Source organism: Ruditapes philippinarum, unplaced genomic scaffold, assembly GCF_026571515.1.
Source record: "Ruditapes philippinarum isolate M1 unplaced genomic scaffold, ASM2657151v2 ctg101_1_1_1_1, whole genome shotgun sequence".
NCBI classification, from domain to species: Eukaryota; Metazoa; Mollusca; class Bivalvia; order Venerida; family Veneridae; genus Ruditapes; species Ruditapes philippinarum.
The window spans coordinates 28,433-44,847 of record NW_026857073.1 but is presented as its reverse complement, the minus strand read 5'-3'; the positions used below and the strand labels follow the sequence as shown (position 1 = coordinate 44,847).

The window sequence follows — 16,415 nt, the reverse complement described above, 5'->3', positions numbered from 1 at the left end:
GAGTGATAAAACAAACCAATATATTAATATATATAAATTGAAAAGTTGGCCAAGTTGACCCGTGCCGAGTTGGAAAAGGGCCAAGCTGACTCGGGGGGCCGAGTACATTTTAGGGCTAAGCTGACCCTGATTCAGAAGAGCATACAAATTACACTTTTGGGAGTGTTCATGTTCTATTTAAAAAGAAATATTTTAAGTTTTACATTGACCAAATACTATGTTGAAACAAAACAATACATGTATTTAAAAGTTAAGTAACTGGTATACATAAAGTAGTTGAAACAGTAAACAGGTAAACATCAAAATTACAAATGCAGGGCTCATCCTGGGGGGAAATTTTAGGGAGAAGTGACTTCCTCGCGAAAATTAGGGAGATGGGAAACAACCCAATGTGTATGCATTAACATGTAGGCTATACATCCTTTAATTATAATTTAAACACAATTAACATCACTTATAATATTTCTCCAGTTTATTAATTAAAAGTAGATTAATTAATAGTAGTATTAATTAAAAGCAGATTAATTAATAGTAGATCTGGCAATGGCATCTAAATGTTTTTGAGCTGCAAATATGAATATAAAAATTATTTTTTGATATCTATTGATCAGCTATTTATAAGCTTTCTCTAAATATTTGTTTATATATATTCATGTACATTTGTTGATAATAATGTGTAAGAAAAAATATGATAAAACCAATTTTACATATTTTTCTTTCCTCACTTTTAATAGAAGATGAAGTCACTTTGGATATTGATTAATGATATCTCTTCTGTTCTGGTAACAGAAATATCTTTCAAAGTCCTGAAGGTTGTAATGTCACATTTATATGCAAATAATTATGCTTATAAAACAATTTTCAAACATCAAAGAATATGTAAAATATGTACTGCAAACATTTGTGCACATCATATTTGATCACTAAAATTACATACATTCATTTCTTATTGAAAAATTTGACTGAGAAATTGTAGAAAATTAATGTCTAATTACCTCCCTTTATTTTCATGAAATGTTAAATTCGGTAATATCTTTATAAATAATGCTTTTTTAAAATTTACTATTGATAAATCTTAATCTGAGCGTCATATTTACGACATTAAAACAAATATATATTATTGAAACAATAAGAACACTTCTTTCCTGACAAAGTTTGTTGTTATATACGTTACATGATATAGACCAATATGTAGTTTAGCCACGTGCGTAAACTGTGTCAAATTAGGCATTTCTACAAAGAGAACAATGCCAAACACCCCACTGTCTACAACATACCAATCGCAAGATTTTTGCGAATTGGCTTTCTTAAATTTTCACGTAGGTGTAACTATCAGAATAAGTAACTTTCTTACTGCTCGGTTTCGGCATTTCGCCTTGAAGCCATGACGTGAGCGACATAACAATTTTACAGTAAAAATTGATGTTAACAGACTGAAATCATGAAATCATTCAAAACTATGATTAAGTTTTTAATCCGGTCGCTGATCATTAATGAAATTGATTATTTTTAATTGACTAACAGTTTTGTGATAGCTGTGAAAAATCCATTGCACATCGCCTTTACTCGGGTTAAAAACCCACCATCGAAGTGCATCGTGTATATCAATTAGGGAAGATTGCACGTGTTTAGATAATCGGGGAAAAAACAATGTATAATTATCGCCAAATCCCGTATTAAACTCGCAAAACTATCACACAATTGTACCGTTTCGGGCCGATGCTCTTATTATTTACTGTTTAGAGTAGGCGGTCTATCGCTTCGCTTACAGGTAGAAGGGTAGTATAAAGTGACGCTCTGATTGGATAATGATAATTAGCGGTCGTCATATGGGCGGATACAATCTCTGCTCTTTACATCGCTAAGTAATTACTATTTGGGAATTAAGATTTTATCGGCGATGTTGACTTCTCTTTGATCAATCGGGAGAGCGAAATTGGAATATACACGGCGAAGTTTTCGCCTGAATCGCCCTTCCGGATGAGCCCTGAAATGTTGTGAAATGAACGAAATGCTTGTAGGTTACATAGTCTTATTATTTCTTCTCTATTTTATCATAGGTTATGTGAATCTTGAACAGCAAACACCTTCCTGGAAATATTTGATAATGAATGATAATATGTCTTAGCACTAATTTTTTTTTTTCATTTTAGATCCAGTATAAAATATATAGGTCCATTTATTGCTTTGTTGCTTCCTTGGTTATTTTCTCTATATGCACTATGGGATAAACACTGATTTTCAAAATTGAGAATTATCAATATGAAAATTAAATGTTAAAGCCTGGTCAGAATAAAGGTAACTGAAAGGAGTCTGTAATAGATGAATTGTTAATTTAATCAAATGCTTTAATATATTGTTAATTGCTGAATTATGTACTCAGGGATTTAATTTAACACTTGCAAACTTGCAAAATACAATTTGAAAAATGAATACATTCACCAGAACAAAACCAGTATGTGGGTTTCTGTAAAGGGAGAGCTCATTATGCTGATAGTGAGGAGCAGTCGGCATACAAATCCAAAGAAAAGGCCCTTTCGGCAATTTTTCGCCTTTGAAAAATATAAATTTTGATATTTAATCTTAAAAAAATGTGTTTGAAAATGTTAAAGAATGTCCAAGGTAAGTTTTTCATCTAATCCATGGAATGTAACTTTTACATTGCTTACTACTGACCTGAAAGTGCACATGTAGCTGCTTCTTTGTTAAACAATATTCTTGCATGATTTCCTGTTTTGCTAGGATGAACTAACATAAAACTACTTGTGAACTTATGCCCCCACACAAACTTTGGGGATAGGTCTGTCTGTATATGTTTAATTAATAACTTAAAAGGGAATGAGCTGTGGTTAATGTTACTTGGTAGAGATTTTGCTCATGGCCAATAGATGCACTATATACATGGGATATACATATACCAATAGATTGATTTTGATGTCAGTAGGTCAAATGTCAAGGTCACTATGCCCTTTACTACTTAAAGCTTGTCTAACTAGAGAATGCTTTGGCCAACAGTCCTCAAATTTAATGTTGAGGTTGGTCATGACAAGTAAATGACCCTGGTTGATTTTGAGGTCACTAGGTCATAATTTAAGGTCACAGTGGTATTATGTGCATATCCCTGTCAATCAATTACTTGAGAAGGCATAAGACAAAATTAGGTGTACATTGCCTTTGGCCAGCAGATGACCCCTATCATTGGGTCAAAGCTCAATGTCACAGTGACACTTTGTATGAATTCTTTGTCTTTATGAAATTGTGTAGGGACATTGCCCATCGGACATTATGTAGGAGACCCCTATTGATTTTGAGGTTATTAGGCCAACAACTCAGTGACACATGAAATACATGTACTTGAAAAATTTACCCAGTCAGATTTTTGAAAATTATTACTTATAATACTATTATTAAATATATTACTTATTAATATAACACTTGACTTATAGTAAATTTTTATAAAATAAAAATATGTTTAAGTATGATAATGTAAATAGTTACTAAATATATGCCACTGTGAGAGCAAATGGGGTCCACAGTGTCTAATAAATACATTTATTGTCCCCCACCTTTTCGAAGTCTTTTTGCGTTTGGTCCATAAATTTGTCATAACTTGGCACAAATGTTTGTTATAATAAGACAATGTGTCATGCGCAACAACCAGACTTCTACCTCCAGGGTCAAGGTCGCACTTGCTCATTCAAGGTCAACATTGTCTATTTGAGGGTATATGTCATGTCCGGTCCATTACTTTCTTATCCTTGAAAGGATTTTGTAAATACTTGCCTGAAAATTGTTCACAATAATCAGACAATGTGTCATGAGCAAGAACCGGTCACCTACCTCCAAAGTTAAGATCACACTTGAAGGTCAAAGATTATATTTAAAGGTATATTTTGTGTCCAGTCCATAACTTTCATAGATCAAAGGATTTTGAAAATATTTGGAACAAATAGTCACTATAATGAGACGATATGTCAAGTACAAAACCTGCACCCCTACCTCCAAGGTCAAGGTCACACTTATAGGTCAAAGGTTAAAATAGCCTGCTATATGGTATATTTTGTGTCCCGTCCATAACTTCTTCAGATCAAGGGATTTTGAAAATATTTGGCACAAATAGTCTCAATGATAAGATGATATGTCATGCGTAACACCTGTGTCCCTACTTCCAAGGTCAAGGTCACACTTAGAGGTCAAAGATTTACATAGTCTGTTATAGGGTATATTTTGTGTCCAGTCCATAACTTTTTCATAGATCTAGGGATTTTAAAAGTACTCTGCACAAATAATCACAATAATAAGACAATATGTCAGGCGCAAAACATGGGTCCCTACCTCCAAGGTCACACTTAGAGGTAAATGATTAACATAGTCTGTTATAGGGTATATTATGTGTCCGATCTATAACTCCTTCATAGTTCAGGGGAATTTGAAAAAACTTGGCAGAAATAGTTACAATAATAAGACGATATTTCATGCACAACACCTGCACATCTACCTCCAAGGTCAAGGTCACACTTAGAGGTCAAAGCTTAACATGACAGATTTTTAAATTCCGTGTTTCATTTTATTTCTTTAATAAATTTATTGTTGCATTTGCAGATCTAGCATTGATCATAATTTTGGACTGAAAGTCTTGAGATCCATACTTCAATCATTAGAAATAGCACAATTTTATGCTTCATATAAAACTTCCCTGGGGAGGGGATGTTGGTAACTCTGTTACAAATTCTTGTTTCTATGGTTTTTGACTTTTTTTATAAACATCAAAGGTGTTAAACAAATAAACATCTAATGAAAACTTCTAAAACCTATATAAAATATATCTGAAACCAATTCCATTGTTTTGCTAGAGGGAAAATTTGTGCATTAGCAATTGCCTGCTTGATAGATGGGACAGTTCATTGAGTTATTGTTGTGGAAACAAATCAGACATCTGTCTCTATTGAAGACACTCTGTTTTTATCATTTTTTCATTGGTTTACATACAGTTTTCTTTAACAAAATTAATTTTTGTTTTAAATACAAATTTTTATCATAAGACATTATCAATAACATTTGTGCATCTTATAATTTCAGATGAGGGCAAAATAAATAGGTAGATAGAATAAGTCAAACAAACAAGCAAACAAACCAGCTCAAATAGTTTTCCAAGTGTTTCTAGGTTTAATCCTTATCTCTCAATCTGGACAAAACCAATTAATTTTTTTAGGGAAATCTTAAAAATATTAAACTATTGCCTGGATCTTGGTCTGCATTGGTTGCATAGGTATTAATCAGTTACCTGGTCTCAAGGTTATAAAACTTTTCTCAAATCTCACGATTTTCATTGGTCAGTGTACATTCTGTGGCAGTTTCTGACCAAATAAATACCTGAGATTTGAGATTGAGCATAGAGAATTTCTTTATAACTTTGGACCCTGACGATGGTTTAATATGGGTATGTTATGTGCAAATATAAATTTAATACAAAGAACTATGTCATATACTTTAAGCTTTCAAGTTTAACAGTTTTGGTTACACTGAAATATAATTGTATAGGCTCTAAATATTTGAAAATAATCACTGCACTATATTTTTTTAACTGGCTTATAACTCATGGAAGTTTGGGAGTCATTTACTCAGTGATTTTGGTTTGTGACGTCCAAAATGTTATGCCTTTCCTTTATTACTTATATAATGTGACTTTAAATGTGATACATTTTGCAGTATCTAACTTCCAAATTTTAGAACTTAATTGATGCCCTGCCTGTTGAGGTCACTGTCAATTAGGCTAGAAATTGATTTTTCTACTTTTTTTTGCACTGTCAAATCAGCATCAGATCTTTATGTTGCTTTATTGTTAAACAGAATAGGATGCCTCTTTTTAAGTCTGTTTTTTGTAAACTTAAGGATGTTAATTTTTCTACAAATTTGGTAGGTGGTGTTTTTCATAGAAACATATGATCATAACATCCGTAACGAAATTAATTCTATGAAAGGCACAAATATTTCAAGATTTTTGTCAAGATAGAATTTCACATATCTTAACATGTGCAGCCTTATGCATATATTATGAACGTTGGTAAATAGTTAATGCAAAAAAAATTGATTTTCTATGTGTATTAGTAATGTAACATTCATTTATTATAGATTTTGTTTCATTAAATCAGAAAATATAGGGATGTTAACTTGTTCTGGTTTCAATTGTGTTTACTATTGAATGTGTCACAGCTGTTACCCATGTAAAGCTGTTAATTTGATGTAGATGTTATTCCTGTAAGTTTGAAATAATAGCAAAATACAGGATAATATTCTGTTATATATGGTGATAGCAAGGTATTTAGAGGGTTTCATGTAATATTTAGTATGTTTTAATTTTTCAAATATGTAGGTTTTTTTTTTACCTGTGCTTAAATTAAATATTGATACCAACTATTGTGACATTTTTGTACTGAACACCATTATACACCATAGGTCACTAGGTGTACAGGACTAAGCTAGATGTACGTCTGTAGCTCAGTGGATGATTTTTATTTTTATTATTTTAATGGATTCCTTGTATGACGCATGTACATGTATTATACTCTTATGTAAAGATTGAAATATGGATATCTTTGTTTAAAAGATGGAAAAATTTGAGATGGATTATTAAAACTTTTTGTAAGTGAAAATTTAGAACATATTACAAAAACTTGTAAAAGGAAGTTATTGTTTTGTCAAGATTGAGACTATTGCATTTTAAGTTGTGAATTTCTCAGTGCAACACTTAAGATTTCATCAATTTTAATGTTTGTTGAAGGAAATATAATTTAAAATTGCCTTTTGTGTGTGTATATATAAAAAATAATAACAAAATTGTGTGACAATGAATGACTGCACTTGGGTATTAAAAATAAATAAAATGTGATATTATTACTCCTCCATCCTCATGCTGTGACCTATTAAATTTTGTGCATAATAATTTTATGAATTGAACATCAATGAAATTATATCATGCACTTTTAATGCCCCCATTTCCCTATTACTAAAGGGAGGAACGTAGAATTTGTCCTTCTGTTTGCTCAAAACAGTGGAATATTGGGGAAATCTTATATTATGGAAACATATCTTGTTTATTTATTATGTTACATAAATTTTTTTACCTTATTTCTCTAAAATAGATCATAATATTTCATATACATAATGTACATGTTTGTTTCATGAGTGTGCTTGCGCTATAAGTCAATAGAATTAATCTGTGGATAGGAGGCATGTATTGTATGAACATGCCAGTTTTTTTTTTTCACACTTACGATTGTCACTTAGGAAATGATTTCTTGATGAAACATGTTTCTATAGAATAGTTTATACATGAGGCTGAATCAGTCTTCCTAGAGGCCATTTAAAATCAAGAGTAGCTCCATATAATATGCATATATATTGGAAACCAATTAACGTGAATTGTTCCTATATTTGTTCAGTGAAGAATGCACCCCTTGATTTTAAATAGATGTGACATTAATGTATCTCTATGGGCAGAATAACACTCTTTGACTATCTATTGTTTCTTGTAATTCTGTCCAATATTGTATAGTTATTCAATACTGATTACTGCCAGTCCAGAAAGAGGCAAAAACGTCTATATTTGGGAGTATTGGATTTATATGTTCTTTCTGCTCTGCTGTTCTAGATATAGGCTAAATAATTGTCTGTACTGCCGAAATCAATAGCTTGCGGCTTGCAGCAACAGGAGTTATGTTCTTGTCCAATCACGGCTAACAGGCTTTTCTTTCTTTTGGGCATGAATGTCTTATTCTTAAGTTTGATTGATAACAACTTAGGCTCTTTCTGATACCTTCTTTAGTACTTTATGTCACTAATAGCATATTAATGGAAATGGTTTAATGTATTTTAAGGACTCTCAATTCATATAGAAGTGCAATAAGATATATTGCAATTGTTTTTTTTTTCTTCCTCATTCAGAACAAATGACGTAATTCTGTGATTATTTTAAAGCTTTTCAATGTCATAATACTTAGACATGGAACACTATTTCTATTTCTGTAAATATTTTTCACTAAAATCGGACAGATATTGATTCAATCCACATCAATGTTTCCTTTGAATCTGTCTGAAAACATGCAGAACAAGAGTTTCTAAAATAAGATTGAAAAGGAGATAAAACATATTTACAACTTTCAGAATTGTTAATCAATTTTATTTGTATCAGACAGTGTGTAAACAACTGAGTTCTGGCTAAGATGTTAAAAGTAGAGAAGATTTTCAAAAATGAAAGCAAACTTGTAAAGTATGCGTTAATGATTTTTGATAACAGTATTGACTTTATTACTGATATAAAACACTTTTATAACATTTCAGAGCACTATCATGTTGATTTTAAAAAATAGACATTTTAGGCAACTGGTAAGACAAACCTTCTGATCGGCAGCTGCTTATTACATGTATAATATTATGACCTATTCCTACTAATAATGAGTACAAAGCCATGTTCATGCATTATGTACAGTTTGATTTTTTTTACTGTTGGTTGATGTGAAGATTTTATTGGCTGATTTTTTTTTTTCCAGAAAGAGCAAAATTTCTTTGTAGTTTAAAATTAGTTTTTGTATCAGTACTTATGTATCAGAATGTACATTTAATGTATGATAGACTGTTTATTTACCCCTCTTTTCTTCTTCACAAGGCAATTTTTCTGTCTTTAAGTAAAGAAGGTGTGAATACCATACAATATTTTAAATAATACTAATATAAATACTAGAAAATAAAAATGAACACTATATTGTTGATTTTAACCACTTGACGAGTACGATAATTTACTCTTCCTTCATCATATATAGTTTCTTGCTCATTACAGACTCAATATTACAATTACATACAAGTGTATGTGGAATTATTTATTCCGGAGAAGTTAAATATTGTTTGTAATTTAAGTCTTTTTGTCTTGGTTTGATGTAAAATTCAATCCAATCAGTTTCTGTACAGATAAACAAAATTGGCAATGTCACCTTAAAAAAACAAACTAAAAAAATAAGAGGAAAAACAAAGACATTAAAGTTGAAACAGATTTTTCTCAATTAGATAACTTAGCATCAAAGAATTATATTATCTTCATGCCAGCTCTATAATGAAATATCTCACATGATGAGACATCTAAACAACAAGAAAATTCAGGGCTTGGCTCTCTCATGAATTGAAAATTCTCTGATTGATTTTTTGCACTTGTTTCTCAGAATTTATTTAAATTTCATTCTTTCCCTTGAAGGTTATCTAGTTTGAGTGCAGTCTCCATTAAATTTTCATATTTGATTCTTTTGGAAAAAGAATCTCCAAAAGAATCAATTTCTTGAAAGTTAGCTTTCATTGGGTTTGAAAGTATATCATGTTAAAAGATGTTAAAAGTATATACATGTATCCTGTTAATTATATTTAATAGAAAGTGTAACAAGACAGTAAATCATTTTTATATTATATTTGGTTTCATCATGAAAATGGCATAAAACACAAGATTCCATGTAGTAATAAATTCTTACATTTAAGTATAAGGAATATCATATTTCATTGCCTTACATTTGTAACAGTTTGTTCAGTCACCATAGTACATGAAATGTAACAATATATACCTGACCATCTGTTGTCTTGTAATTGACATTGACTACCAGCTGCTCTCTGAGACTGTCATCCATTCATGAATATATCTATCATATTGTTTTTATACATAAGTAAGTCTATAGTAAGTCTATACTAGATAGGTAATAGAAAGAGCACAGAAACACGAGGCTATCTGATTTGTACGAGGGGGCGTAGCCCCCGAGTATTAATCAGATTGCCGAGTGTTTTGGTGTTCTTTCTCTTTTGTATCATAGTCAAACATAAAAGCGCGTTCCCTGTTGTCACAATATGAAACCCCGGCAAAAATGAACCAATGAACAAACATCTGAATATGACATTTCTGTCGCTTTCCCTTTCTCTGCTGTCAAAATATGTAAACCCCAGCAAAAATGAGCCAATCAATGGGCATGCTCTGGAGTGCGGGTAACTAATACCCGCACTCCAGTTAACGCACTGTGCATGTATATGTATACGATTTAACCCTGACACATTTTCAACAGAAAGGTCTCCAAACTATGATACAATTGAATTTTAATGTGCTATACTTGAGTTATAAACCTCTCCCACTTCCTTCCCCATCAAGGCAGTGTTGGTTATAACAGGCAGAAATGAGCAGAGTTATTTTTTGCTCAGTCCCACAAATGATTTAACTACCTGACCCCACAGGGCCCTTTCCATGGGATTTGAATATTCAAAGTCCCCTCTATTCAACATGGTCGGTGAGGCTACTTTTCTCTAGGGAGTTTGAGCAAAGGTAACATATGACAGGCCCAAGCCTTTAAAAGAGATTTGAAGACCAGAAAGTCCCAAGGATGGGATGGGGGTACATGTATATAAGTGTATATAAGAGCATGGGGCCTCTAGGTTTCAGGTTGTCAAGCCTAAGTCATTGTTGCAGCACATGATGATATTTTAAAGAAGACAGTATGTCTAACATCTGTCTCCCAATACTTATTCTATTACTTAGACTGAGAAGTTTGTTCTTTATGAGTTAGTATTTCCAAAAGTTTAGAAGCTGAAATTGTAATTGGTAATCTTTCAAAATAGTAGAAATAATTGCATTTCATTTAAAGCTTTGAATATTTTTGGTGTCTGGCTGTTTGACCTCTACTATAAAAGAAAATTCTATATTTATTTCTAAGGATGAAAATTGTAATTGGGGATAAATGAAGAGATTGGACGAGCTTACATTTTAAACAAGAATGGTTATTCTTTTCTGACACAGTGTTTGTATGTATATCTGACTGCTTATATGAAAGAGCCTAAATTTCTTGCTAAATGTTAAAGTGACATTTCAATTTAAACTAGGTATATTTAGCAAAAAAAACAAAAGACAAATTTATGACTACTTTTGTGGCCAGAATTTGCCAGAAGGCGAATAGCCAAAATGCATTATTTTTTTATTTAAAAATGCAATGGTAACTGAATGAGGACTGGTGTTCTAAAATATTATTAAAGGTATTCATAGATGATTTTAAGTGGTAAACATTGGTATGTTTTTTGTATTATAATAATACAAAAAACATACCAATGTAATATATACTAGAAAAAAGCAGTGATATTTTTTTATTCAGATGGGCCATTTAGATGCTCATTTACAGTATTCGATATCAATTGTGAAAGTCAAACATATTCACTAGCAAATGATGCATGCATCACCATGATGCTGGTACATCAATTTCTAGAATTAATTTATATTATGAATTGTATGTTAGTACAATGTATGTAGAGTTTATGTTTGGTAGATGATAATTCCAGACAAATTTTGCCTGTCTTAAAACACAGAAATATTGAGATAATTTGTGAAGATAATTTCATATGTAAAACTTTCGAGATAATGTTTATCATGAATTACAGTTGGGAATACTCATAAAGTATCTATTTGTAATCATGTTTGTCTCCATAAGTGTACATTTATTGTTGTTTTGATTAAATTTTCTATCATGATATTTACTGTATATTTAGTTTTTCTTTAAAAATAGCTTCTATAATATGTCTTTATTTCTATATTTCAGAGGATCCTGATAGATTGATAGGCTATTTCATTGTGAATAATAGACATATAGTGGAGTTGAATTGAATTGAACAGAATTGGTCTTCAGCTACATTCCAAGAGGGGGAGCAGTTAAATTAAGTTGTTTATTATATCTTGAGAGACGGCATAAATAATAAAAGTCGACATGTCGGGGATACCAGCTTCAGGTTCAGAAGATGATATGAAGAATGAATTGGCCAACTTGCAATTCCAGGCCAACAGAACAACAGATGAGGTTTGTACAGTCTGCTCACTATAACTATTCTAGTTATTGAAATTAGTTCTGAAACAAATTAGTTCTGAAATTAGTTATAAAACATAAGGTCTGTTTAGGGTCTCCCTACCTTGTTTCTTCTTTAAGTGATGACCCTACAATTATTTTTCTTTTGCCTTTCTGCTTTTTCAAAAACTTTTCTTTACTCTTTAACTGAATTCTTCAGGGGAGCGGTGGCCTAGTGGTAAAGGTGTCTGCCTCTCAACCCAGAGATCATGGGTTGGAGCCCTACTCGGGTCACGACCATGTTTCTCCATATGACACCAGTACTGGTTGGTTCCAGGAAGCGGACTCGAAAGTGATTAATATAAGTTGCAAGAACTTGTTTCGCAATCAAGCTTAAATAAATATGTTTAAACCAATTCTTCAGTACAAGTGATAATGTTTTAATAGGTAGAACAATTTTTCCTAAAAGTGTGACTTAATCCCCCCCACCAAACAAAAATGGCCATCTGAAATCCAAGCTTACAATCCATATATATTTCCCCTACTCCTCTGCACCCCTATCCCCACCACACCCATGAAAAGAATGACTAACTGAAACAAGCCTATGACAAAGTTTATAAAGCTTTACATTAGTAGGAAGAAGACAATCCATAAGAAACATATTGTTGTCTGCTATTTTTTTTCGATGTAACCTATTATCCCTTTGTGTATAGTTTTCATCTATTGTCCAATATTTGTCCAGTATCTGTCGTTTCATCCTCAGACAGGTTTATTTATAGTCTTGATGTACTCATACACAAGAGACTTTCACATTGTACAAATAAAGTTGAAAACTGTAACATTACTGCACCAGAACTTGTAATGGTGGTGTCGATAGTTTTCACTCTGGATTAGTAAGCCACATTGAGTTTACCAAAGCACAGTTTAGCCACCGCATCATTCCTGGGCAGGCTGTCATGCAGTTTACCAGTACTAGTTGCCGTCACTTTCACAAGGAACTGAATACTTCTGTACATGCAAGAGCAGAGGTACAGTGTGAATGACCTTAGAAAGGATTTCATCATGATCAATCACAAGGAAAGAGACCTGCGCCATCTGGGAATCGAACCTGGGTGGCCCGATTCACAGTCTAACACTCTACCTATTGAGCTAACTGGACAGCTCCAGAACTTGCGTAACTAATTGATTCTTCATATACATAGCCGTTAAATTTACTACTGTAAGTGTACAGGATACCAGTAAAGTCAAGGACAATTGTTTTGATAGCCAAATACGGCAAACAGAAAATATCTATTTATCTTTCAAAAGGCAATTTAATGGTCCAGAATAAATATAATTATATAATAAGCAAATTAAAATATTCTTTGTCTGCAAAAAATTAAATTTTTGCAATAGTTTGTTTCAGCTATGTCCTTCCAATTAAGAAATTTAATCTGAATAGAAAATAACAAAATTATAAAAAAAATGCATGTTTTTTCATTTCATTTCAAAGATTTCATTTGCCTCAACTAATAGACAGAATAATTTCTGAATAAAGAAGAATAAATATTGAAGCTGTTATATGATCTGTCACTTAGTTGATTAGGTCAATTTATTTCCCTTCTAATTATTCTTGTTGCAAATGTTGAACATGTTCAATAAAAGGTCTGTCAATATAGTTGTTTTGAAGAAACATGGTAAATCAAAGTAAAAGCAGATTTTTGTGAGTAAGGAATGGTTTCAAAATAAAGATTCTTGCATAAAGAAATGCTTACATGTGTAGGTGTACATTACATGTCAATTGTAGAACCTAATTTAGTAAATGTTGTTTCACGCATTGAGAAAAATAAAAACTTTTCAACTTGACTGTATTATTATTCTTCCATAATACTTTTCATGAATAAACATTAGTAAAAATTGCCTGATTTTAATAGTAAAATAACTATCAATATTTACACAGAAATTACAGTATTGAATGCCCACAGAAAATCCACATTTTATTTTAATACCATTTTACAATTCATGTTGGAAAGCAAATTTAATGAAAATAATGCAAATATAGCCATTTCCATATTACCCAAAGGTAAAATTACCCATTGATATTCTGACTTAACCTATTTCAAATGTTTTTGCCTGCTTTTTCAATATCAAGAGGTTTATAAACTGAAAATTTAGATTTTCATAGTTTAACATTATTGTAGACATAATAATTAATGCTCCCTTTTCCATGTTTTAAAAATGGAGCCTAGAATATGTGAATATGTGCTAGAAGCAAACTATCAAGAATGTTAAAATTGATGGTCTGCTACTGAGATAAATTGTATGAAAATCATTCACACCTTAAGAAATATCAATAATGTAAATACTTAATTTGAAATTTTAGTTCAAACAATGACAAATAAAAATCTCTAAACAGGAACTTTAAAATTATTATGATATCATCAGGAAAAAAAAACCTAAAAAAACCCCACAATTTTGATATGATTTTATACATGTAATATCACATATAAAACAACTTTTTTCCATGGTTATTAACTTAAGATGCATTGAATAAAATGTTTCTTAATTGTTTGAAATTGCATGATATCTGTGTATGCATTTCATTTTACCCTTTGACTGCAAGCATCTAATGCACTTTGACCATTTTCTTTGGGCCTCTATGGCTGTGTGGTTTAAGGTTGTTGACTTTAAAAATTATTTGCCAATAACCTTTGTGGGTTTCAGTCCCTTCAGGTCATGTTAGGAAGACTTCAGCTAAGCTTACTGAAGATAGTGATTCTACACTAGTCATCTTGTGCCATAAAATATACAGGGAGGGGCATCTTCCTCCTGCAGTAAAGTAAATGGAAAATCCCCATAATTATGACCTATATAGTGTTTGGGGTCCGCCTGGGCTCCTGGGTCATATGGGGGTCTTCCTCATGCAGTAAAGTTGGAAAATCCCCATAATTATGACCTATATAGTGTTGGTGTGATTTAACCCTTAAAAGGCTGAATTTCTTCACCTGACATGTCGAGCTTCCATTTATTGAACTCCTCATTATTAATTTTAAGGATTATGAAAGTTTGAAGTTAGTCGGCCATCATTATAGGGCCTAGAAATATGGCCTGTTTCTCAAAGGCTAATTCCTTTCAGTTCCAGCAGGTAAAAGCTTAAAAATGACCAGTCTTTTAACCATTGGCTGCTAAAAATTCATTGTAATCCAAGCTATTTACTGTATACCAGTATTTATAAATACCCTGGGAAAACTGACTGTAGATATAATGTCAATGGTATTAAAATTAATGTTGTGTATCACACTCTGGCACGAGTATCGGACCTGGGAAGAAAAAATATGACCAGATAGATAATAAAACCTGTGTTCATCTTATAAGTGTCAAAAACCAAAAAAAAATGTAAATAATGACCTCCTTTAAAAATATACTATAAGTTAAGAGTAACTTATAATATATTTTTAAAGGGGGTCATTATTTACAATTTTTTTTTGGTTTTTGACACTTTTAAGATGAACACAGGTTTTATTATCAGTCTGGTCATATTTTTTCTTCCCAGGTCCGATACTCGTGCCTGTGTTGTGTATAAGGAATGACTGTACCATGGGTTCTGACGACGCAAAAATTAAAAAATTTTGATATCATAAAGATAAACATGAAAAATGAAAAGTTTCTTTGTAAAAGCAGGGCAAGTCCATAATATATAAAGTTAGTAGGTTATATTTAAAGGCACTTTACAAAAGGCAGAACTGATAATGACTATATAACATATTGAAAATATAAATATACAAAAATTGATACTGAAAGTCACTGACTGTTTCTATAAAGCTATTCCTTTGAAGACCAGGCCATCCAATAATGAAAGATGAAATTTTGAAGAATGTGATAATAAAGAGGGACATAATCAAAGATGAAATATCATGAATTGACAATAACTCTGCAAGCTTCATAACAAAAGCAGTTGTTATGATTACCATAATGGGCTACAATTTTACATTGAAATATGGAGAATAAATTGTCCGTCTTTGGCAGAATTAACAATAATGTGAATGCCATGTCTGCATTACTGCAACAGCCTCATATTTTGCATTTAATAGATGGAATAAATTGCAAGCGAAAAATAAGATCCCTCATATTGTGTGTGTGTGTATATTAATTTAAATTTGATCCTTTATTATGAATAAATAGAAAAACGATTCATCATATTTTGTAATTTTGATATTAATTCTCTAAAAAAACACTCTATCTTCTTTGTTAGAATCTGATACAAGTTATGAAGAAAGATAGGAGCTATCAATTTTGATATTGTAACTCTTCTAGAAGAGCTGAAAGGTTATAAAAAAATGTAACTCTGTCATTGGTTACCTCAAATTAGACCAATCAGATGTTGATGTTTCATTCTTTCCTTTAACAGACAAGACTTAGATTCCCAGTATGGTTAGTTGTACTGTTGGCTGTTCATTTAACTAAGAACGCTCTTCATGTCGGTATAAACAGAAAATGTAAGGGAAGGAAATCTTGCAGTTCTGACAAAATGTTTCTGAAGAAAATACATATCAGTTATGTCCCTTCTTCCATATATCCTATAAAAAGTCA

At 31.6% G+C, this 16,415-nt stretch overlaps 1 protein-coding gene across 1 annotated transcript in view; it reads left to right on the top strand.

The window, feature by feature from the left end:
• Positions 1–16,415, top strand: part of LOC132748669 (synaptosomal-associated protein 25-like) — a gene marked incomplete at its 3' end in the record, with an annotated part of 41,849 nt that overhangs the window by 2,393 nt on the left and 23,041 nt on the right. The window contains 1 exon segment of the mRNA XM_060738280.1: positions 11,607–11,861. Coding sequence (XP_060594263.1) covers positions 11,772–11,861 — 90 coding nt within the window.